Genomic DNA, 25,657 nt, shown 5'->3' with positions numbered 1-25,657 from the left:
CCATAACTAAAGACCTGACACAGCCAAAAAAAAAAAGAAATTCAGGGAAATTACTGTTCCTAGAAACCATGGAACTTAGTTTTATAGTTATTTTAAGCCGGACTGTAGTTTGGTGAATCTATAAGTAAATTGTTTTTTCTACCAACTGTTAAGTATGTTTTAATAGTTACAGACTATTGTACTCATGGCTAATAGGCAATTAAAAATATATTTACAGCTCTATCTTAAAAGAACCAACCACGGAAAGCCTTCAAGCCCTGTGTGCTCTAGGATTGGCAATGCAGGATGCAACACTGTCCAAAGCTGCACTTAATGAGTTACTGAAGCACTGCAAACAGAAAGACAATGATTATCAGAGGTGCCTTCTTACTTCAGCGATCTATGCACTGCAAGGTCGCACTGTGGCAGTGCAGAGACAAGCATCTAAAGCTGTTCACAGGTAAATTCTGTACTTGTGAACTTGGGGTCTAGTTATACTTGATGAAGTTGTCTTTGATGTTTGGACCTTATTAAGACTATATAATGAGGTAAGCATATAAATTTGGGAACCAAGTTGTGGTTTTATGAAACTGTACATAGGATCAGGTAACTGACTCCACATTATTTCACCTCTAACAATTTAAATAAAAAATTCAGTTGGTAAAGAGAGAACAGAAAATCTTTCAGATTAAGCCCCAAATCTCGTTTTTTTTTTTTAAGAACATGAAAAGTTTATTCAAAAATGAAGGAATAAAAATGGTTAATATACAAGAAAATATCTGAAACTTCATTAATAATACAATTAAATGCAAATTTTAAGATATAATTTTTGACAAATTGACAAAGATTTTTAAGCTTTTTAAAAAAATTAGAAATACTGAGTAAAGGCAGTTTATACATGGAGGACTCATACGGGACCTGTAACTGGCCACAAAACATTTTCCCCAAATTCTCCTGAACCAAATCTTGTTTTAATATGAAAGCCCTTACAAATTCTCAGGTTTGTGTTATTGTCAGTTTGTTATCTGATACCGTCCAGTTTGATGGTTTTAGGAATTTTTTGGCCACTCAAACATTCATTAATATTCAAAATTTGGAAAATAGAAACCTGTTATCACTAGCAACAGCAGTTATTTATTAGATTTATTTTTAGCAGTAAAGTGTTACATCTGTAGTTTATTTTCCTTCCACAGTTCTTATCTCTGTGTTTTCTTTGAACACAATGTATTAAAATTTCCTTAACCTTTCCTAATTGGATCTCATGGCTCTGTAATCATCACATTGCTGAGTTTTCTTTCTTATTTTAATAAAAACTGTAGGTGTATATAGGAGATATAAAGTATGTTTCTAAAAATTCAGTCACTTTTAACCACATGTAGAGAATTAATTTGAACTTGTTTTAGATGTCTAAAAGATTTTTAACTTAGATACTAAATAAAATGTTGATTTGGGGGAGTACTTTTTGTGATTAAAGTAACTACCATCTCTAAGCCCTGTGCTTTTGATGATCATTATAGTAACCCAGCTGATCCTGCTCTTTGGTCTTTGTTGTCCCGAGTAGTTGCTCAGTATACTCAACGAAATGCAAAGGTGAGTAATGTTCTAAATTCTAGCAAAAGACAAAATAACTTACGATGTGGTATATAATATAATTTTAAAGTATCAATATTAACATTATCATTCTGGAAAATAATTAACTAATAGAGCAAGGGAGTTCTGTTATTTAGTGCAGTTTTTCATTAGTCATTCAACAACTAGTACACGGAGTTTCTTCCATGTACTGTTGTACTGCTCTGGGTGTTATGGAAGATACAAAGAAGGAGGTGGACTTTTTTGAACATGTATAGATTGTTATGTTATTCTTATAATTCACTTTCTTTTCCAGGTAAAATGTCCAATTGAATTTTTTTACATTAAGGATTTCAGATCGACTTTATGAAAACTATCGTGCTGCGTATATTTTCCTTACATTTAGTACTGAGTTGAATATTGAGGTGGTGGTGGTGAGGTTCATGATGCTCTGAACTTTAGCTACTTATTTTACTGGGGACTGTGGACATTTTAAAAATACTTAATTTTCATGGAGTAAAACTATGTTAGTTTATCTTAAAATAAGTTTTGTGGTCTCTTTTTTCTTTCAGTCTTCATTTCACAATCTTGTATATTGTTATAAAATTGTATATTTGTTTGTTACTACTGTAAAGTCATGTAACTTTTGGACCTTTAATGAATATTTTAAAAGAGCAGAGTTGAACTGATCATAGGAGAAAAGATTTTCTTTTATAAAAATATTAAACTGCTTTTTTAAAGTTCGTACTTAAGGAGTTTAAAAGTTACAAATGTGATAAAGCTGAACCTTTCAAATGACTTAATGTAAAGATTTTATCAGTCTTAATTTTTACTTTTTTGTGAAAGTTTATGCATTTATATAAGTAATAATTTGTTTACTATTATAGGGAGGTGCGGTAGCAGGAAATGTGGCTTATATTCTGGACTCAAATCATGGAAAGGTTAGTTTACCCCAATTCAAAGGAAATGTTAAATAATATTATTATTATTTAACATTGGAAATGTTAAATAATATTATTATTATTTAACATTGGAAATGTTAAATAATATTATTATTATTTAACATTGGAAATGTTAAATAATATTATTTACTGTTAAATAATATTGTTAAATAATATTATTGATGAATAATTTTTCTTCTTAGGCTTAGGGGTCATACAATATCCAATATAGTACTACTTTTAATCACTTTGAAAGTCAGGGAGCTATAAAGAGAATTGATTAACACCCTTCCTTTCTCTTTGTAGAAGGCACTACTATACACTGCAGTAAATCAGTTGGCTGTGGGAAGCAGTTCAGCAGATGGTGAGAAAAATACTGCACTAAAAGCCATTCAGAAGGCAGCTCTCCTTTCTCCAGGTGAATATAATGTGATCCATTTCATTATTTAGGATTCCGTCCATCTTGCATTTGTGTTAAAGAGGCAAAGTTTGTATTTTTATGAAATAAGAAGGGAATTTTAAAATATTTTATGATCTTGCATATTATTTGATTACTGCATTCAGCTACTGATATTTAAGAGATAATCAGTTATTGAAGCAGGCTCAAAGGAATATCTGTATAAAGATACTTCATTAACCATTATCGAAACTCTGCATTATATATTTTCAAAAAGTGGTTTTATTTCTGTTTTCCATCAGTCTGGTTTAATGAGGTTTATTTATAGCTACTAAATTATTTAATAAACATGTTTAGTTATTTTTATGTGTAGTTACTTAACTTCTTGAAGAGTGGAGATATGTCTTGTATGGTAACTGTTAGAACTGCCAAGGTGCTGGCCTCACATGAACTAATTTCTTAGTTCTAACCAGAGTCGTATGTACGCTATTGGTCACAAAAGGCACTGAGGAACTGCATGTAACCTGCATCAGCATGCTTCCGTTACCACGGCTGGAGAAATGCTATAGAGGATTGGAATGTCTAACAAAGTAGGGTTATGGGATGTATTTTTACATAACATTATTTTTAACATGAAATATAACTTTAAACAGTATATTCCCCCAGAGCACTTCAAACATTTGCTGGATCAGAATGCTATTGCTTTTGGCCAGGGACTGTGGGGAAACATACAAAGAACAGGTTCAGTACTGTCTTCACAATAAATGAGAAGGATCCTAACTAAACTTCAGAGATCATTTTATAAAACAAGTAAACAGACCAATGTCCTGTTGTTTATTCTTTCTTTCATTTTTGAACTAGAACAAAAAGAAATCCTAAACATTTGGTTTTATCTATGTTCTATGTTAGGTAAGTTTCTGATTTTTAAAGGTGTTCCCAAACAAGTATTAGATATAGAATTACTCTCAAGAATTCTTACTGTGGATCTAGAATGATAGATGTTAGCCTCTGATTGTGTACATGGCATACACTTTAGAAAGGTGAGATTGCCCAGCTAAGATCTTCTCTAATCATTTTTTCTGATTTTCCCATTTTATCTGGAGAAATTCATAAACAAGGAAGCAGAGTCATATAGGAAGCTTAAAACAAGGACTGACTGATGAAGCTGAGTGCTTATTTGAGACTTGTTTGGAGTCCAGTGAAAGTGAATGTAATTGTAGTTATGTGTAGTAGCTGTACATCTAACCTTTGTAGATCTTTAGTTAGACAAAGTACAATTTTGATAGATGGTACTCCAAGGAATCTTTTCAGAAACTTAAATATAATCCCAGGAATTTAGAATTGAATGGAAAGAAATCCAATGTCTGTTAGATTAGTACTTCTGTGATATTAAAAGGTATTTTTAGCAAACCATATTAATTTTTTTTTAGGTTTTTAGTATATATATAGTATAAATTATATATATGTGTAAATACATATATATGTATAAATTATATATATATGTGTATACACATATATATGTATAATATTTATATTATCACTTTGTTTCATAGGGAATTTGAGTTGCTGGTTATCTGTAGAAGAGTTCATGAAGACAGCAATCCTTTTGAATTGTGACAAAAGAAATTGCTGCCAGCTAATGTCCATCCCCCTCCCAAAATCTAAACTATAGAATACCCTAAGATCCTTAAATGAGTTGTTCACTTAATCTTACAAACACAAAAATTGAGTCCACTTCAACTGGAATTATAGGATTTTAGACCTGAGGGCACCTGAGCCATCATCTGATTTAGATGCCTTATTTTGTAGAATTATGTGTTCCAAAGGAAGAGCGGCTGCACAGTTAATTAGTGGCATTGTTAGACCTAAAATCCAGATCTAAGATTCAGTCATCTGCCTTTCATTATATAGTATTCAGATCTCACCATAAATTGTAGGAAATGGTCCCTGTTTTCTTATTCTGGATTTAATTATGTCTTATGATATTTAAAATAAGGTAGGCATTATCTGGGCAGAAATTATTTTATAATATCAAGGTATGTATTTAATTTTTTATAAACATTTTTGGTCTACATAAGATTTCTAATGATTCTTGTACAATTAGCAGTAATACTGACTGTCTATAAATGAAATACATGTATTTCAGCCATTTGATAGGAGATATATATTGAATGGGGCAGTTAGGTAAGAAAAAAATTAAAAACTAGAGCTAAGAAGTATGTTTAAATGACTGTATTGTTAATTGGAACCCCTTGTAGGATTTAAAAATTATCCATTTGTTTTTTTAAGGGTAATAGTACTGAAAATATTAACCATGTAAATATTAACTTGCAAAATATGATTTGTGAAACAAAAGACCAATCAAATTAAAAAGCCTAAGTTCCAAATCCCAATCCAGCTTTCTCTTTTCACAATTAACTTTCTTGAAAAGAGGAGTCTATACTCATAATCTCTTTTATTACCTTCTCAACCCACTGCTATTGGGCTTTCCCTCTTCCCCTGAAGCTATATCAAGGTGTGAAGGAAGGAAGGAGAGATCAAATGGATGAAGGGATACATCAGTGTAATCATAATTGCTTCCTTGGAATGATAAAGTGACTTTTATGCTTGGCTGTTAGAACATAGGTAAAATGGAGTTGTCTTGAGCTTTTCCTTTGTCTCGGACTTTTCTTAAGAGCTGAGAAATTGTGTTATCTTCCTTTTCCCATGACTGAGCCTTTAATATAGGGACAGTGATGAACACAAGTGTCTCTGTGAGACTTGCCCTTGGTATTCAGTGAAAGTAAATATAATTGACCTTTCCACAACAGCGTAGTACTCTAGGCAACTCACGTAACCAGCCATGGAAGAAGAGTTAAATAGGATATTTTTTATCCTCTGATGTGTTTGGAAAAAATGGCAATTTTTTTTTTTTTTTTTTTTTTTTTTTTTGCGGTACGCGGGCCTCTCACTGTTGTGGCCTCTCCCATTGCGGAGCACAGGCTCCGGACGCGCAGGCTCAGCCGCCATGGCTCACGGGCCCAGCCGCTCCACGGCATGTGGGATCGTCCCGGACCAGGGACGAACCCGTGTCCCCTGCATCGGCAGGCGGACTCTCAACCACTGCGCCACCAGGGAAGCCCCAAAATGGCAAATCTTAAAGGATGAATATAGTAATGTGCCTTATGAACTAGTTTTTCTTTAAGAAAATGGAATTTTTCTGGAGATACTATTTTATTTCATTTGTTGGTATTTGTAAACTCTTACTTTCATTTTTGGTAGTTTTTCAGCAACGTGTTGGTATTGACAGCCTCCTAACTGTATTTCCTGTGTTTAGGTGATCCTGCTGTCTGGGCTGGGCTAATGGCAGCTTGTCATGCTGATGCTAAACTGGCCCTAGTGAAGAACACTCAGCCAAAGAGGATGGATTTACACTTGGCACTGTTATCTGCTGTTTCTGCTTCAAGTAAGTTTAAAGAAGCATTTCATACATGATATATTCAAGATAAACAATTCAGAAGGATATTGCCAAAGGGTAGTAGGCAGAATTAGCCTTACATGAAAGGCTATTATATTCTCATCTAACAAAGCTTAAAAACAAGGCTTAAGGAGTTTACCTGCATACAGAACAAAGCTCAAGAACATTATAGGAATACAGAAATATCCAGCATTCAGCAAGGTAAAATTCACAATGTCTGGTATCCAGTTAAAGCTTAATAGGCATGCAAATAAGCAGGAAAATACCACCCATAATGAGAAGAATCAATCAATAGAAACAGATCCACAAGTGACACACGATAGAAATCTCTTTAACATGTAATTTACTGTTTAACGCACATATGACAATAGCACAGAGGCCAGGAGGGGAAAATGGAAGTATTTTGTTGTAAAGTTTTTATACTGTAAGTGAAGTGGTATAATATTACAGTCATCCGTAAGGATTTGTGGGGGATTTGTTTCATGACCCTCCTCAGATACCAAAATCTACCGATGCACAACTCCCTTACATAAAATGATGTAGTAATAGTTGACTCTGCATATCCATGGGTTCCATATCCATAGATACAGAGGGTCAACTGTACTTAAAGGTAGACTGTGACACGTTAAAGATGAATACTCTAAACCTTAAAGTAGACAGTAAAGAAAAAATGGAATTATATACTACAAAAAGGAGGAAAAGGGAACATAGAATAAAGAGAAAACAACACAATAGAGTTAAACCCAACCATATCAATAATCAAGTTAAGCATAATGGTCTAAATACCCCAGTTAAAAGGCACAGATTGACAGACTGGATAAAAAAGCAAGAGCTAACTATATACTGCTTAAAAGAAACATAAACAAAATATAAATCTATATTTAAAGACCAAAATAACCTCACAGTACTATATATAAGATAGAAGAACAGCAAGGACCTACTTTATAGCACAGGGAACTACATTCAGTATCTTGTAATAACTTATAATGGAAAAGAATCTAAAAAAGAATCTATATGTATATATTTATATATATGTATAACTGAATCACTTTGCTGTACACCTGAAACATTGTAAATCAGCTATACATCAATTTTAAAAAGATGCAAATAAAAAGACAAAAATGACCTAAAAAGTAAAAGAATGGAAAAAGATATACCATGCCAACACTAATCAAAAGACAGCTGGAGTGGCCACGTTAATTTCCTACAAATTAAGATTTCAGAGCAAAGAATGTTTCCAGTGATAAGGAGGGTCATTTCACATTGGAATCAATTCATCAAGAGGACAATTTAGGCACCCAGTAGCAAAGCTTCAAAACACATAAAATCTGTGTTGTATTTCCCAATAAAATAGGTAGAAAAAATGAAAAATTATGGAAAAATACATGAAACAAACTTATAGAACTGAAAGGAGAGATAAATAAATTCATAATTATAGAGATTCAACACTCTTCTTTTGATAATTGATAGAACAATTGGACAGAAAATTAGTAAAAATATAATTAAAAACTTGAAAAACACTATCAACTAACTTGACCTAGTTAGAACTTATAGAACAATTCTCCTAACAACAACAGAATGCATATTTTTGTCAAGTGTACACAGACTATTTACCCATATATATCATATTATGAGCCATAAAACAGGTCTAAGTAAATTTAAAAGGATTCAAATCATACAAAGTATGTTACCTTAATACAATGGAATTAATTTAAAAATCAATAACCAAAAAATCTGGAAAATTCTCAAATATTTGAAAACTTAATAACATACTTCTAAATAATCCAGGTCAAAGAATATGGCAGAAGGGAAATTAGAAAATATTTTGAACTTCATGAAAATGAAAAAACAACATATAAAATTCTATAATACTCCTAAAACACTGCTTATATGAAAATATTAGCATTATATATCCACATTAGAAAATAAGAAGGGCCTCAAATCGATGATCTCAGCTGTGCCTTGAGAAATTAGAAAAAGGAAGGGGAAATTAAATGCAAAGTAAGCAGAAGAAAAGAAAATAGAGTAGAGATCAATGAAATAGAAAACAGAAAATCAGCAAAAGCAAAATCTAGTTCTTTGAGAAGATCAATGAAATTGATAAACCTAGCCAGGCATCAGGAAAATAACAGAGAGTACCATTGTCAGGATTTAAAGCAGGTACAACACTATAGCTATTAAAAGGCTCATAAGAGAATCTTAAGAAGAACTTTATGCCGTTAAATTTGGCGATGTAGATACAATGGATAAATTCCTTAAAAGATACAGAGCTCACTTAAGAAGAAATAAACTGAATAGCTTTATATCTATTAAAGACACGGAATTTATAGTTAAAAATCTTCTTATAAAGAAAACTCCAGGACCAGATGGATTCCAGCAAACATTTAAGTAAGAAATAATACCAGTTCTATACAAACTCTTCCAGAAAATTGAAAAGGTGGTAACACTTCCTGACTTCTTCTGTGAGATCAGCATTATGCAGATACCAAAACCAGACAAAGACATTACAAGAAAACTACAGAACTACAGATGTAGAAATTTATAACAAAACTTTAGCAATTCAAATCCAGTAACACATAAAAAAGATAGTAATACTTAATGATCAAGTGAGGTTTATTCTAGGAATGCAAGGTTGCTTTAATATTTGAAAATGAATGTAATTTACCACGTTAGCTTCTATGAAAGATGCCAGAGTTTATATTTTATGATTCCATTTATATGAAATTTTAGGTAATGCAAACTGATCTATTGTGAGTGAAAATGATTAGTGATTGGGGACAGAGGAAAGGAGGAGAGATGGGTTGGAGACAGAAGTGATTACAAAGTAGTAGGAGGAAACTTTTCATGATGATGGGTATGTGTATTATCTTGATAGTAGTGATGGTTCACAGATATATTCTTATGTCAAAAGTCATCAGATTTACAGCTTGAATATGTGGATATGTGCAGTTTATCATAAGTCAGTTATATTGCAATAAATCTTCACTTTTTTTCAATGAAGTATTTTCAGTTTTACTGAAGATAGTGATGTTTTTTAATGTAAGTCACAAGTATATAAAGTCTTAAGTTATTCAGCTGTAAATGTTCCTGCTATGAAACTTTGCAGAAACCTGTCTCATGTTGAGATAGTCTATGGTATTCCAGTGGTATGTGTAAAAGTTGTATATGCATGGTAATTTAATTTTAATACTTCTTAACAACTGATTACTTCTCTGAGAACACATTATAAATTGCAGAAAAAAGTAACATTGACTTTTTTTTTAATAAAGACAAAGAATTCTTTGAAAATTACAACCAATCTCTTGAAAAGTGGTCTCTCTCCCAAGCTGTCACTGGTCTAATAGACACAAGAAGAATAGCTGAAGCTGAAGCCCTCTGCACAAAGGTATTGTTATGGAATTGAGATTCATGGATTCTTATCCTACTTGGAAAATAACTTCAAAAATAGAATGCACATTATTTAAAGAGCATTTGGTGGTGGTGGTGGTGGCGGTGGTGGTGATGATGATGATAATAATACCCAATATTAACTGAGTAATTACTGTAAGCTAGTTAATACATTTAGTACTTTGTATTTGACCTTCACAACAATCCTATGACATAGGTATTTATTATTATCCCCATTTTTACAAGTGAGAAAACTAAGGCTTAAAGAGGGTAAGTAATTTGCACAGGAGTTCACAGGTAGAAATTGATGGAGTTGCTGTTTGAGCTCACATTTTTCTGACTCTTAAGACTCAAGGTTTTAATCTATTTTTTTTTTTGGCACCATTATGGAAGCAGTATTTTCCTTTGATTTCTAGTTACTCTCTTCAGAATGCTATGTTTTCCAGTATCCCTACATTTTTCCAAAGTTCTGAACAATGTAGAATGACTGTGGGGATTGTTAAGTGGGTGACGGGAACTATTGAGTAGTCAGTTTTTACCTACGTGGATTGTAGGCTGTGTGAATAAATTCTTACACCTTGCCCAACCCATAGTAGGGTCTCAGTAAATATTTATTGAATGAACAAATCAGTTTCATAAACCAACTCAAAAATAATTTAATGAATAAGGGGAGTTTTAAACATCATTTTTTCCTGAAAACATCTGTTTTCATAAATGCTTACCAGGGAGAAGGTGGTGTCTTTCTAGAAATGTTTTTTGAAAGATCAATATAAATTTTGCAGAGAGAGAAGAATGGATCTTTGAAGATCCCTTTGGTCCTTGAATTCTCTGAAAATCAGAATAATACATTTTCTCTTTTATTTAAGAAATTCCACCTAGGTTCAGGACAGTTTAGTATAATACAGGGAATGTTTAGTAAGCATAAATTGACAGTTGATTCGTGCTCCCTCTGACAGAATAAGGGATACTTTTATGAACCTTTACTTGTCATTTTAATGTCCCAGTCTCTTACTTAGAAGAAAGCAGTCACATTTCAGAAATAAGGACATTTAGGACTATGACCTAATAATAGAAAATAAAGAATTATGTCATTGAGAGACAAGCAATAAAGAAAGAAATGTTTAAAACAATAGTGGAAGGACTTGTTTAGAGAATCTCCTTAACTTCTTCTTGTATGTGTATATTGTATGTATATATGTATATACATATAGAATATATGCACGCACATATACACATATACAACATACACATATTGTGTATGTATATATATGTATACACACACACACACATACAATACATTTATATGTGTGTGTATGTGTTTTAAGGTATAAATAAATGGCCTGGGTAAATGGGTCATTTCTCTTACTCCCAGTGTGTAAGAAGTCTGTGCCTGGAGGAAGGACAATGAGTGTCTTTGTTAAGAGGTTGAGAAAGGAAAAAATTTATAACTCTTTCCCTCTTAAAAAAAGTTAAGTTTGGGCTTCCCTGGTGGCACAGTGGTTGAGAGTCTGCCTGCCAATGCAGGGGACACGGGTTCGAGCCCTGGTCTGGGAAGATCCCACATACCGTGGAGCAACTAGGCCCATGAGCCACAACTACTGAGCCTGCGCCTCTGGAGCCTGTGCTCCGCAACAAGAGAGGCCGCGACAGTGAGAGGCCCGTGCATCACAATGAAGAGTGGCCCCCGCTTGCCGCAACTAGAGAAAGCCCTCGCACAGAAACGAAGACCCAACACAGCCAAAAATAAATAAATTAATTAATTAAAAAAAAAAAAGTTAAGTTTCTTCCAATAAGGATTAGTTTTAGCTTTCACTGTTAATTTTATGTTTTCTTAGTTCAGCTGTTTATATGTAGTACCTAAATTTTTCAAGATATCACTTAAGAATAAACCAAGTCAAAGGGACATACTAAATCTAAGATTAACAACTTATAGCTACAGTAATAGCATTACTGATTTTAGAGCTTATTTAAGTGTAGAGTTTGGTATTCCCAAGATGTTCAGTGTTCTGTTGACTTTTGCTGTTGTTTACTTTTTAATAAGAAAAGGTTAAAGTCAGGGGTTTTTTTTCAATATGGAGAATAGCTTATTTGCCTTTTACATTTAACATTTAAGAACCTGTTTGATGTATTTCTGTTTGGGGTTTGATTTTTAGAATTTAAAAAGTAACCCTGATCAGCCAGCTGTTATCTTACTTTTGAGACAAGTTCAATGTAAACCACTCCTAGAGTCACAAAAACCTCTCCCAGATGCTGTACTTGAAGAGCTGCAAAAAACAGTCATGTCCAACTCAACCTCTGTTCCAGCTTGGCAGGTAAATAAATTCTCTCTTTTCTTATGTGAGTCCTGAATTAAAATGCTCTGTGATATTAAATGAGGTCAGGGGTATGCTACATTTTTGTCTTGCCTTTAGATTCACTGTATATCTCTCATTTTCAGGCTTTAAAGGGTATTGTGGTTAGAGAAACTAAGGAAGTTGAATATTCATTTAGAATCTGCTGCTGCACGGCTTCGAAGCTTTTAACATTGTTGATTGTAAATTTTCTCCATTTAAAATAGTGTTGAAAATACTGTCTTTTACATAGGATTGGTGTAAGAGAGCTAAGTGTTACAAACATTTTATAATAAAGTTACCATAATGGTGTTTAACTGTCTTTAGAGGGGATGTGTGTAGTTTTTCCTTAGCTACTTTACAGGTAACCTATATCCAAGATTTTAATGGGTTTTTAGTGCCTTTAGAAATAGTTCTTTTCAGGACTGATGCCTCAATCAATAGACTGTCTGCCCTTTTAGCTGGCTCTGCTTACCACAAGGACAAATACATAATGATCACTGTGTGCTTTATTCTAATTGATAGTAAAACACAAAAAGCATATAATTACTTTACTCAATTTGTTATAGTTCTTTCTGTACCACAAGATAGTATCAAGGGACTTTTTGATATAGGTTTTACAGAAGCTTATTTTACTACAGTTCTTCATTTTGATCTTTTGTTATGTCAACAGTTTTGATGTCCTGCTTAAAAAGATTATCTAATGGTGTAAAATAGTTGGACTATGCAAGTTAAGCCACTTTGTTTACTCTAATCCTTGAAGAAATATGGTGCTTTTTTCCCTCTCAGAGTAAATTTGCCATATGAGAGTTAAGATACTTTAATTCTAAGGTCAACTGGATATTGATGATCTCATGTTCTTTATCAAGGGGAAAAACACCTTGTCAAACTAAAAGGGAAAATTAAAGGATAAATTATACAGTAGGTAAAGTCTTAGAGTTAGTATATGTGTTTTCTTTTATACTGTGATATAATTCACAAAGAAAAGAGTGTAAAAATCTTATACTCATTATATGTATGTACCTTTTTAACCACGACCTATATCAAGATATAGAACATTTTCTGCAGCCTAGCTGCCTTCCCCATGCTCTCCCTTTGTGATTGCCCCCTATGTCCAAAAGAAAAGGGGAACACTATTCTGTCCTCTATCACTTCTATCTAATTTTGCCTGTTTTTGAACTTGATATAAATGGAGTATCACTTTGTATCTGGTTTTACTCAACATCACGTCAGTGAAATTCATTTAGTTGTTTCATTTAGTTGAAATTCATGAAGCCATAGTTTTTTTTCATTTATTTTTATGAATATACTGTAAAATATCCCTTTTACTGTTTGGATTACAGTTGACCCTTGAACATAATGGGTTTGAACTGCACGACTGCACGGGTCAACTAATAAATGGATATTTTTCAATAGTCCATGGTTGGTTCAATCCTCGGAACCATGGATACGGAGGTTGACTATAAGTTACATCCGTGTTGTTCATGGGTCAACTGTGTTTCCAGGTTTTGGCTATTATGATTAATGGTGCTGTGTCCATTCTGGGATATGCCTTTTGTTGGGTGATAGAGTATGTGTATATTGACTTTAGTAGATTCTGTCAAATGGTTTTTTTAAATGGATGTCCAGTTTACATTCCCACCAGCAAATTATGAACATTCCAATTGCTGATATTGCCAGATCGTGGTTATTGTTTTCCCTTTCCAAAGGATATGTAGGTAATAGTATCTTGTGGTGGTTTTAATTTGAATTTACCTGATGACAAATGCTGTTGAGCCACTTTTCATATACTTATTGGATCTTTGGATTTCCTCTTTTTAAATTACCTTTTCTTTACTGTAGTTTTTCATATGCTGTTTTCTTACTGAATTGTTGGAATCATATTTTCTGGATACAGACACATTTTTGGATATCTGTATTGCAGATATTTTCTCACATCTGCACCTTGGCTTAACATTTTCTTAATATTATTTTTTGATGAATAGTTCTTAATCTTAATGAAGTCTAATTTATCATTTTTTTAATGGCTAATGCGTTATTGAGGTGTTCTACTCAAGAACTCTTACTCCAAGTTTATGAAGATATTTTTCTGTTTTTCTTTAGAAACTGTTGTTTTACCTTTCACATGTAGGTCTATGATCCATACTGGATTAATTTTTGTGAGTGTTGCAGGGTCAAGGTTCATTTTTTTCCATATGGATGTGTAATTGTCCCAGTACCATCCTTTGAAAAGACCATTATGTCCCCACTAAATTGTAGTGATGCTTTTGTCATAAATCAGGTGACTGGGTCTTTTAAGGCTCCCTGTTCTTTTCCTTCTTTTTCATTGATCTATTTGTTTATTCTTGCTTATTGTTTTATAAGTAGTTTTGATATGTGGAGGTAATATTAAGACCTCCAACTTTCTTGTTTTCCTTCAAGTGTGTCTCAGTCACTTTAGGTGTTTTGCATTTACATGTAAATTGTCAAGTACCCTTACTCTCCCCGCCAAACAAAAGTCCTACAGAGATCTTGATTGGAATTACATGAATCTATAGTTTAATTTGGGGAGAATTGACAAAGTATTACTATTGAGTTTCTCTATCCATAAATGTTATATTCCTCCTTGTTTAAGCTCTGAATTTCTCTCAGCAGTGTTTTAAAATTTTTGCAATAGAGGTCTTTTACATTTTTGTGTTAAATTTATTTCCGGGTAGTTGATTTTTTTTGTTGTTCCATTGCAAGTGGTATTTTTTTCTGTATGTTGGTGTCAAACATTTAGAAATACCGTTGATTTTTATATCCTGACCTTCCAGAAACCTTGCTAAATTCACTTATTCTTTTGAAATGGTTTTGGGTTTTCTGTATACACAATTACGTCCTTTAGAAATAATGAAGTTTTACTTTTTTTTTCCTAATATTTTTATGTTAAATTTTTTTCTTGCCTTATTGCACTGTTTATAGAGCCTCAATTACAGTGTTAAGCAGAGTGGTGATAAGGGAACATTCTTGTCTTATTCTCTACCTCAGATAGAAAACATTTGTGATTTCATAATTATAATTTTTGCTTTAGGTTTTTGTAGGTATTTATCAGATTCTAAAATGGCTGTCCAAATTATGTTTCAGATTAAGGAAATCCTTTTCTGAGTTTGTCAAGAGAGATTTGTTTTTTATCATGAATGAGTGGATTTGGGGTGGGGGCCATCTATGAGAATGCTTCTTTATTCTGTTAATGTGGTAGATTGCATTGATTTTCAAATGTTACATCTGTAATGTATAAAAAATTATATTGCATTTTGATTTTGTTCCTGACTTGCCATCTTGGGAGACTTTTTAAGGCTTCAGACTGGATGTGGCTGTTGCCAGTAGAATGGGCAAGATGGCTACCCCTTTTTTGACCTGTGATTTTTGTTTTGGAGGCACAAAATTTATCAATAATTAAATTAAAAATTTAGTTTCATCAAAGTTTATTGAATTTGTTGGAAGTAGACTGTGTACGAAACTAAAATCTTTTGGGTCCTTTTCTCTTGCTGTTCCTCAGTGGCTGGCACACATATATCAGTCCCAAGGAATGATGGGTGCTGCAGAGATGTGTTATAGGAAGAGTCTACAAGTAGCATCCCAACAGGGTAGCTGGAGTGGGAAACTCTCAAGCCTGTTGAGACTAGCACTGCTTGCATTAGAAGTCTGCATGGTAAGATCATGTTATAATTATGATGTGAAAAGTTGACTCTTTTATTTTTCTTTAAGATAAAAGTTTTTTACATAGTGATATTCCATTGAGTTCCTATAGTTTCATCACCTTCTAGTGTGGTCTCCTCATAGACTTTGTATTTGGGCTTTTTGATGGACATAAGAGTAACATAACATAAACCTATAGACTCTAGCAGGACACTGTCAGTGTTTAGGGGGAAAAAACAAAGATTGCAATTTTAAAAGTTGAATTATGGCAGAATATACATTTTTGTTTCTTGGTGATTTAAGTTAGAATTAACCCAGCTACTCATCAGTGACAAAGATACCAATAATTAACATTTTAGTCATTTCTTAGTTCAATTTGACATTCTGTAAGAGGAATTTCTAGTAATTTTTGACTTGATATGTTTTCTGATACCAAGGTAGGTATATTAATCTAGAAGTCTTATATACTAGTGTGGAAAACTTTTCAAGATAAATATTTAAGTGGCTGCATGGAGGAGCAAACTCCAGAACAGTGTGTATGATATGCTATTTGAGTGTATATGTGTGTGGTATGAATTTTTAAGAATATATATCTCTATATCGTGTGTGTGTGTGTGTGTGTGTACATGTGTGCACGCTAATAGGCACGTGGAAAGATACAAGAAGATACAAAGGAAATTTAATGGCAGTTATTCTGGAGGATAGTACCTAGGGGTCTTTAAGGGATAGTGGAGGAGAATTTTTCATTTTATATCCTTTGATAGTGTTTGAATTTTTTATCATATGCATGTTATTTCTGTAATTAAAAGATAAAATGTCATTTTTTGTTTTGGAAGAAATTACCTAGACAGGCCTGAATTAACTCATGCTTTTGCCATAATAGTCCATTGTCAACGTTATTTACTTGCTTTAACTAGACATTTTGCCAAAGAAATATAAGAATTAGGAAATTTATTCAGCTTTGGTGCTATTACTGTGGAGCACATTTCAGAGTTCCTTAGGTTGGGGCCATGTTTTGTTCATCTTTGCATCTTTGCTTTACCACTCTGCCTTATATATAGGAGCTCCTCCACCAATGGTTTTTGAATGACTAGACTAATGGTAGTCAAATTTGAGATGATTTGGCTGGAAAGAAATGGTGGTTAATGGTAATTCTAGATCACCAAACATTTTGTTTTGTTTGTCTCATGTTTATATTTAACAAAAGTCTTTGTGACATTGGCAGTCGGTGGGCTATGGAAGCCACATGTAGCACCTATAAATGCTCTTGAATATGTGAACTGGAGAAGTCGATACCCTTTTAGTCTAACTTATTATTTGTTAGTTAAATATTATTAGTGATGTGGTTTTTTGTTTGTTTGTTCTTCATGCTGGGAAATTAAATCTGCCCTGAAATAAAATAAAAATAGCAATAATAATAGCAAACATACAGAACACTTAGCCTGTGCTAGGTTCTGTTACAGTGCTTTATACATATTAACTTCATTAATATTCATAAGAACCTTATTTTACAGATGGGAAAATTAGCTTACAATTTAGTAATACCCAGGTATACCTGCCCCCATTGCCCCACCACTACTACCACCACAAAAGTGTTTTCTATAAGAGCCTTGGTTCTGGTTCTACCAGTTACAACCTGTGAAAACTTCAGCCAATTAAGCTGTCTAGAGCTCCCCCAACCTTTTTTGGTAATAGTGGAGGTAGTAATACCTACTTTGCCTAGGTATTAGGAATATCAAATGAAGTTAACATTACAAATGCCTTTGTAAACTTTAAAGCACCATCCACATCTAATTTGCTTGTTATAAGATTTGATACCCAGCAATTATTATAAGGAGATGTCATATTTCTCTGGTAAAGAGCTGGCAGTGTGCAGAGGTTGGGTATATTAAAATTAGACTGTTTTAAGAGAAGCTATTGTATGTGTAATAATATATGAAAAGGCTATTAAACTGAAAGTTTCCCCTGAGATATTAAATATCAGATTCCAAAGAGAAATATCAGACCAAGATACAGATTTCTGAAGTGTGTAGAAGAGTAACCTATAAGGAAGCTATAAAAGGATTAGAAGAGCAGAGTTGGAGGATTGGGAAGAAATCTCTCTGGAGAAAGCTGTTGCCTCCCCTGTCGTCCCCCTGGCACGTTTCCACACACAGGTGCCCACCAGAGGAAGGGAGTCTCGCTGCCAGAGAGAGCGAGGCTTTGATGTGTGACCTCTGAGGTCCGGGAGGCACACGTCTAGAAGCACATGGACAGGTATCTGACACATGCCTCGGAAGCTTTGGCTCTCCACCTGCTGGGAAGAGTTGCTCATGTTTTAGAAAGTGACTGCATGCTTCTGGGACAGAGTGGTCAGCAGTGGGTGAATCCCAAAAGTGGGTAGGAGTGAATGTTTGGGTACAAGATGCCCTCCGTCTTGTGAAGGAGGGTTGCTGCAGCGTGGGGTCAGCAGTGCTCCTAGAGCTTGTTAGGGCCAGGAATGAGTGATGCCAGCTGAGATAGTGGACTGCCATGGGAATTATCTTAGATCCTGACATGTAGAGCCACCTAGAGGAATGATGGGATCTAGCAGAAAGGAAGCTAAAGGTTTCCAGATTGCCATAGCATGTGAGGAGAGTAAGTGGAATAGTTCATTCACCTAGGTTAGTGGAACTGCAGCTGAGCAGGACTGCTTCGTGGGTGTGCATCCTACCTGTGCACCTGCATAGGCCTCCACACTGGGTTTAACGCTCTGCAACCGCCATCTTGAAATTAATCATTTTGTAACAAAGGGCCCTGCATGTTTTTGTTTTTGTTTTTGTTTTTTGACATTGAGCTCCACAGATTTCATAGCTGGTCCTGCAATAAGAGACTATGCGTAAAGTTGAGAGTCTCTGATAAAGCTAGGAAAGTCTGGATGAGAAAAAGATCTTTAAATATCTGTCAGGCCTAAAGAGCATCATCTTATGATGGCATCAGTCAAACTTCTGATATTTCAGTTGGTTCCTGAAACTACAGTTAGTAAGAAAAGGTGGGAGTGTTGGGCGGAGGAACAAGCCATGTGCTGCTCCCTGTAAGCATACCCTAGCTGGGAGCTGAGGAGATGGGAGTGGGATGTAAATATTACCTTTGAAAGAAGATTGAAGTATTGAAAAGAGAACATTCTAGTTAAGACCGTGTTCGTGAATGGATGTCAGAGTCATGGGACCTACTGTAATTTACATCCTTATTATATGAGGAAAAGTCTCCCTTATATAATAAATTTTAAAAACATAATGGGAGACAAAAATATACTTATTTTTCTAATCACATTGTTTAGTATACCAGTTACATATAGAAACTGTTATATCATAATATGGGCTAAACTTACGGGATACTTTATATGAATTCTTGGAATTTAAAGAGTGCATTATAAAAGCAACCAGTGAGAGTTTTGTGTTATTAGTTTTTAAAAATATATTAGGAGTAATTTTATTAGTATGGGCTTTGCCTTACATTCTTTTCCAGATGTACCCAAGGTGCCATTGCTCCCGTCTTTATGGAGGATGCCTCATTATCTCTGATCTCTGTTTTCATATTCATTATCCCTATGGCTTCCTCTTCCTTGATTACACAAATTACTCTTGCCTGTGCTGAACTCAGAGTTTATTGCTCTAACATTTAAAAAAATAATTTAGTGTTTGAAAGTGACTGTGTATTCACTCATTATATTGACTTTATTAAAATGTGGATTCTAGATACCTGTAATTATGAATTCTTGGTTACAATTTGAGGTTTTCAATGAAAGATTTTAAATACATTTTTTTCCTTATGTAATTCAGTAGAGTGTTCAGCATTTTATTTGCAGTTACTGTTTCTTTGGAACTACTTATCGATATTATTTCTGAGTCAGTACACACTATAACAAACTAAAGTTTGCAACCTAAGTAATGTATAGATATCTTAACATTTTCCCCATAAAGTGAAATTCTTAAAATGTTTTTCAGAATTGATGACTTTGATTTATCTCTGATCTGCTTTGCACCTTTTTTCCTATATTGGGATTTTATTAACATATTTCATTTCAGTCTTTCTTCTCTCCTTAGATAATTTTTGAAATGTGGAACTCATACACTACCAATTAAAGAATCACGTTAAATTGAGTTTTGTATATTTGGTAGACCAGAGGCTTAGTAATTGATAGATTTCATTCACCCATGTAATAGAATAGTGCATTTTCTTTTAGCAAATATTTTAGTGTTTTTAAAGTGATATCTCCTTTTTGAAACCTTCCTTAATCCCTGTCAGCCTTGTTTTGTAGTTCCATAAGGGCAGGAATCAGATTTTAATCATTTTGAAGAATTTTTATCCCTGTAGCATTTACATGGCAACTTAGACAAGTAGGCAGTCAACAAATAAGAGCTGATAACATTTTTTAAAGTAAACATGTCAGAACTTCCCTGGTGGCACAGTGGTTAAGAATCCACCTGCCAATGCAGGGGACATGGGTTCGATCCCTGGTCCAGAAAGATCCCACATGCTGCAGAGCAACTGAGCCTGTGAGCCACAACTACTGAGTCTGTGTGCCACAACTACTGAAGCCCGTGCGCCTTGAGCCTGTGCTCCGCAACAGGAGAAGCCACCGCAATGAGAAGCCCATGCACCGCAGCAAAGAGTAGCCCCTGCTCACTGCAAGTAGAGAAAACCCACATGCAGCAACGAAGACCCAGTGCGGCCAAAAATAAATAAATAAATTTATTTAAAAAATAAACGCGTCAAATGTTTAATGATTTAATATTTGTATTTTATTTTTATAGGCTAATATTTCCAGTGATCACTGGCCATCCTTGGTTCAAGAAGCTACAACTGAGGCCTTGAAACTTTGCTTTTGTCCGCTTGCTGTCCTTTTACAAGCTTTGTTACAATTCAAACGCAAAATGGGAGCAAGGTATGAAGAATCTTTGTTCATTTTTTTCTTCAAAGTGATTCTTCACTTTTAATCCTTCTACAAAACAAAGGTTTAAAAAAAAAACAAAAAAAACCACAAAGGTTTAGAATTAGTTTAACAAACTTTGATATTATTCATATATATGTTTCTACTTTGGAAAGGCTGGTTCTAGTAACCCAGTAAGGAAGAAAATAAAGTCTTACTTAAAAAAAGTGATTTGGTACCCAGATATAGAATATGAGAGATTTGCATGACAGCATTTTGAGTGAAGAAGGCCTTGGAATTTTTGCTCTTCACTGTTTTAGGATGAGCCAACAATGTAAATGTGGATTCTAGAAACAAACAAAACCCAAAAGGCTCAAGTTGAAGGCTAGATTGACATAAATTCCTGCAAGGCAATAAGCTATGAAAAACAGTAATAAATATTAAAAAGGCAGAGATATTATAAATAATGTGGTTTTTATATCTAGAAAATCTAGAAGCTTTACAGATTTAAATATAAAAATTTTAAGTTATAAAATTTAAATTTTAACAGTCTTTTTATTGGAAGCAGAGATGAGGTCAGAAATAAATTTGAAGAAAATTACTTAAAAGTCATATGGATGAAAAAACAGGCAAGAATATTTTTGAATTCTGAGAATATTTAGCTCTAATGGATATCACACATAATACAAAGCATAAGTGAAACAATGGTTTAGGAGCATATATTGCTGAAACAGAATAAGCATTGTAGACATAGAGCTTAACACATATAAATGTGTGGCAAAGGTCACATCAATACCACAAAATAGGAGTGAAGGAAGAGATAAGACCTATGACTAATTAGCAATTCCAGCATCATTTACTGATATTTATTTATTTTTGCCACTTCTTATATGACTAATTTCACCAAGAAATGTTTTAGGCTATAATGTGAACTTCCTAATGAACTCTTTCTGCCGCAGCTCAGTATACATGACTTAGAGAGCCTTAACCCCCAATTGCCTGTAATCTCTGTTAGCACCTCCCATAATTTTTATCACCACCCAAAATCAGCTCAAATAAACATACCGCCTAAGAAAAAGCAGTGTGCTTTACTATGTGATTCCTATGTAAAAGCATCTTCAGGGCATGTTCTTCTTTAGCTCCTACTTCAAACCAGTTGCTACCTACAAAATCTTCCTATTCAGCAGTTCTGAAGTTACCACAATTTGTGTTGTTTCTACCCATACAGAAGTGTTTAGAGCCATAGATGTTAGTAAATTTGGAAAGAAAAAATTAGAACACAACTGTAAATCAGCCTGTTATTACATAGGTTCATATATTGTACACGTTCTTAAAAATATATACTAAAAGCCTGATATTATACACTTAGCCTCTAGTGTAGATGTTAAATATTTCTTCTTGTTCCACTCTGTATTATCTTTGCATAATTTATTTTCTGTCTACCTTCAAGAGGGATTAGAAGTAGAGTAGTCAGAAGTGCTCATGAAATAGGGGTCATTTTCCCATTCTATTTGGAAAGAGCCTTAATTTACTTATTTGTAAAATGAGAATAATAGCAGCAGCCTACATTATAAGGTTGTGAATGTTAAATGTGACCATATGAGTAAAACACTTGGCATACTACGTAGCACATAATAAATACTTAGTAAATGTTAACCATTATTACTATCTTTTTCATTACAAGGATGAAAGAATTCATGAAGTAATCAGCACGTTGTCTGCAAAAGAATGAGAAAGATAATGTGTGTTTGAGGCTAGTATATGAAATATCTTATATTAATTTATATGCTTTGGACTGAAAGTAAATATCTTTTCCCCAGAGAGACACGGCGACTTTTAGAGAGAGTGGTGTATCAGCCTGGGTATCCCAAATCTATTGTTTCAACAGCACGTTGGTACCTTCTGAGACACTTACATGCCAAAAATGACTACGAGCTCATTGATGTAAGGCATTGATTGTATTAAAGTTATTAATCTTGGACCTTTGTTGGGTGAGGGCTAAGGGTTGCTTTCCTGTGCGTTGTAGGATGTCTAATAGCATCCCTAACCACTCTAACCACTAGATGCCAGTAGCATTGTCCTCCTTCCTCCACCCCACTTATAACAACTGAAAATGTCTTCTAGACATTGCCAAATAATATCTGAGGTGTAATCACCCCTGGTTGAGAACCACTGATTTAACCTGTAGGAAATATATTCTCCTGATGTGCTATGTAGCATAAGAAAAGATAGATGAAGGCTCTGGGTTCTGGTTGTAGTATTTCTTATGACCATTGCAGTGGAGGCAAATAGGTAGATAGGATAGGTTTAGAAGTAGCAGAAATTAATGGAATGTTCATATTATCTTTGGAAAGATTATTTTACTTCTTATTGTCTTTTCTGTAAAATTCATATGACAATTTCTACTCCACTTCTCGTGGGATGGGTCTGGTTTCTAAATATATAAACATGTACAGTTGAGTCTTGAAGAATGCAGGTTTAAATAAATGGTGTGGGTCCCCTTACACTTGGATTTTTTTTTTTGATAGTAAATACTACAGTACTACACGATCCTTGATTAGTTGAATCCATGGATACCAAGGAACTGCCTATTTGGGTGGCTGACTATAAGTTATATGTGGATTTTTGAGCATGTAGAGGGTCTTCATCCCTAATCCGCATGTTGTTCAAGGGTCAAATGTATGTGTGTGTGTGTGTATTCTTTTTTAAAAGGTAGAGTCTGTATGACATGTACTGAGTTAAAATTCTTATAACTTCAGCCAAGAGTTTTAAAAACAATGAAAATTAATGAGAAGCCTTTTTTAAACAACCCCAGCCTTGGGCGATGGAGATAAGTGTCTCCCTCCAGAGCAAGGAATAGGCATGTTTACTGCCAATTATAAAAGATTCAAGTCTCCTAGGTGCCTAGGCTTAAATCTAAGGTTCCCCTTTTGTCAACCCACTGTGTATGTGGGAAACTATATGCATCCATCCATGTCACCCCTTTGAGACTTAGGAGGGGAACAGATGCAAATATGTTGATACTCATGTCGTTTGCTACACCATGAATGATAAAGACATTTGTCTCTGACCCAGGTGTCCCATCATGAAACTGTGACAGGCTAACTTGTTAGCTTGCAGATAGAGCAACATCTCGGATCCTTCACAGTGTTTGAAAATGAACAACCAAAAAATGTTTTAGTAATCAAATGATAAACTAAAATTAAAGCTTCTAGTTTGTGGAACTGATGAAACTTATGGAAAGGTTCTTAATAGAGCTTAGAACCCAAGCCTTGATCCTAAGCTGTGGTTTTAAAGGAGAGCAATGTCATTTGAACAATTCTATGCATAAAATGGTCTTTTGGGGTAAGGGTTTAAAGGTGACAGTATTGTAAACCAAAGCCTCCAAACAAAACCTTTAACTTTATGCAGTGCTGGCGGTGGTAACAATCAAAATGTTGACATCTGTACTGTTGAGCATTTGAGTAAATTGTGCTTATCTCTGATGTTAGCTTTGTTAGAACAGTTTATTTCAGCAAAAATGACAGAAAGTTTGCACATAGTCACTTTTGTGTAGTTTGATATTGCCTGCTGCCCTTTGGCTTACTTGACTTCAATGACTCTAAATGTAGGTATTGTTAATAAAGAAAATACTAACATTTCCTGTATATAATTTCCCACAGGTGCTGGTAAACAATGCCAAAACTCATGGAGATACAAGAGCACTGGAACTGAATCAGAAATTGTCCTCACAATAACAATGCTTTATTTTATAGTAAGCAAGCAAAGAAAAAGCTATTAGAGAGAATGAAACAAAGAATCAAGACTTTTCCCCAAAGCAACATTTAAAAAACTATAGTTATAATCATCCATTCCTTTTTTAAATCTAAAGATGTTTAAGTTCTTAAGCTAGGGGTATAATTTTCCATAAACTCTTAATATAACTTTAATTTGAAAAATATCTTTGATTTTGAGAAGTCTATAATGAAAGGAAAAACCATGGTTCCCTTAGTTGTTCATTAGTTATTTGTAAATCATTATTTTCTCTATCTTGCATGGTTCACCATTGGACTGTTTTTTGGTAATCCCTTACAATAAAGCCTTAATAGCCATTTGCTAAATAATATGCAAAAGGAGATTAGCACAATGCAGAATTGTATTTGTTAAACAACAAATTCAAAGATTTAATTCCTTCTGTGAATTCTAGAGTTCAGCAGACCAACTCATCTAAAATCCAGATAATCTTATAATCTGTTTTACTAGTGGTTCATCTTGGATTCTGTTGAAGAAGATGTTAGGTGAATCTTAGACTGCTAATGGATATGTTTATGTAATTCAGAACACTCAGGTGTAAGGTTGCATGTAAAACATTAATGAAAAATTTTGGAAAATAGTGCTGACAATATTTAACTGGTCATGCAGTTCCTTCAATCATGATGAAAAGATGAACTTCCTTAAATAAAAAAAAAAGAAATGGCTGTTTTGTTTTCTTTATAGTATCGATATCAGGTATAATTTCAGAATTTCAGATTTTAAGACATGAAAGCACATTTTCCTATTTTATTTTAATTTACAAAATGCCCTTTATGGAGTGTTCTAATTTCATTCTTTTACACGTAGCTGTCCAGTTTTCCCAGCACCACTTATTGAAGAGGCTGTCTTTTCGCCATTGTATATTCTCGCCTTCTTTATCAAAGATAAGGTGACCATATGTGCATGGGTTTATCTCTGGGCTTTCTATCCTGTTCCATTGATCTATATTTCTGTTTTTGTGGCAGTACCATACTGTCTTGATTACTGTAGCTTTGTAGTATAGTCTGAAGTCAGGGAGCCTGATTCCTCCAGCTCCGTTTTTCTTTCTCAAGATTGCTTTGGCTATTCGGGGTCTTTTGTGTTTCCATACAAATTGTGAAATTTTTTGTTCTAGTTCTGTGGAAAATGCCATTGGTAATTTGATAGGGATTGCATTGAATCTGTAGATTGCTTTGGGTAGTAGAGTCATTTTCACAATGTTGATTCTTGCAATCCAAGAACATGGTATATCTCTCCATCTATTTGTATCACCTT

The 25,657-nt window shown here is 34.0% G+C and overlaps 1 protein-coding gene across 10 annotated transcripts in view; it reads left to right on the top strand.

Annotated features, from left to right (window-relative positions):
• The window catches only part of SKIC3 (SKI3 subunit of superkiller complex), a 158,309-nt gene extending 133,241 nt beyond the window's left edge, over positions 1-25,068 (top strand). For all 10 annotated transcript variants that reach the window (XM_067731261.1, XM_067731255.1, XM_067731254.1 and 7 more), the window contains 11 exons: positions 218-439; positions 1,497-1,569; positions 2,436-2,489; positions 2,796-2,907; positions 6,203-6,331; positions 9,613-9,728; positions 11,884-12,042; positions 15,581-15,733; positions 20,496-20,626; positions 22,432-22,555; positions 24,274-25,068. In XM_067731261.1, the coding sequence (XP_067587362.1) occupies positions 218-439; positions 1,497-1,569; positions 2,436-2,489; positions 2,796-2,907; positions 6,203-6,331; positions 9,613-9,728; positions 11,884-12,042; positions 15,581-15,733; positions 20,496-20,626; positions 22,432-22,555; positions 24,274-24,348 (1,348 nt within the window). In that variant the 3' untranslated portion in view covers positions 24,349-25,068. The remainder of the gene's footprint in view (positions 1-217; positions 440-1,496; positions 1,570-2,435; positions 2,490-2,795; positions 2,908-6,202; positions 6,332-9,612; positions 9,729-11,883; positions 12,043-15,580; positions 15,734-20,495; positions 20,627-22,431; positions 22,556-24,273) is intronic.
• Positions 25,069-25,657: the final 589 nt, after the last annotated feature.

The sequence above is a fragment of the Pseudorca crassidens genome, chromosome 3 (assembly GCF_039906515.1).
Source record: "Pseudorca crassidens isolate mPseCra1 chromosome 3, mPseCra1.hap1, whole genome shotgun sequence".
NCBI classification, from domain to species: domain Eukaryota; kingdom Metazoa; phylum Chordata; class Mammalia; order Artiodactyla; family Delphinidae; genus Pseudorca; species Pseudorca crassidens.
This window is presented reverse-complemented; position numbering and strand designations above follow the sequence as displayed.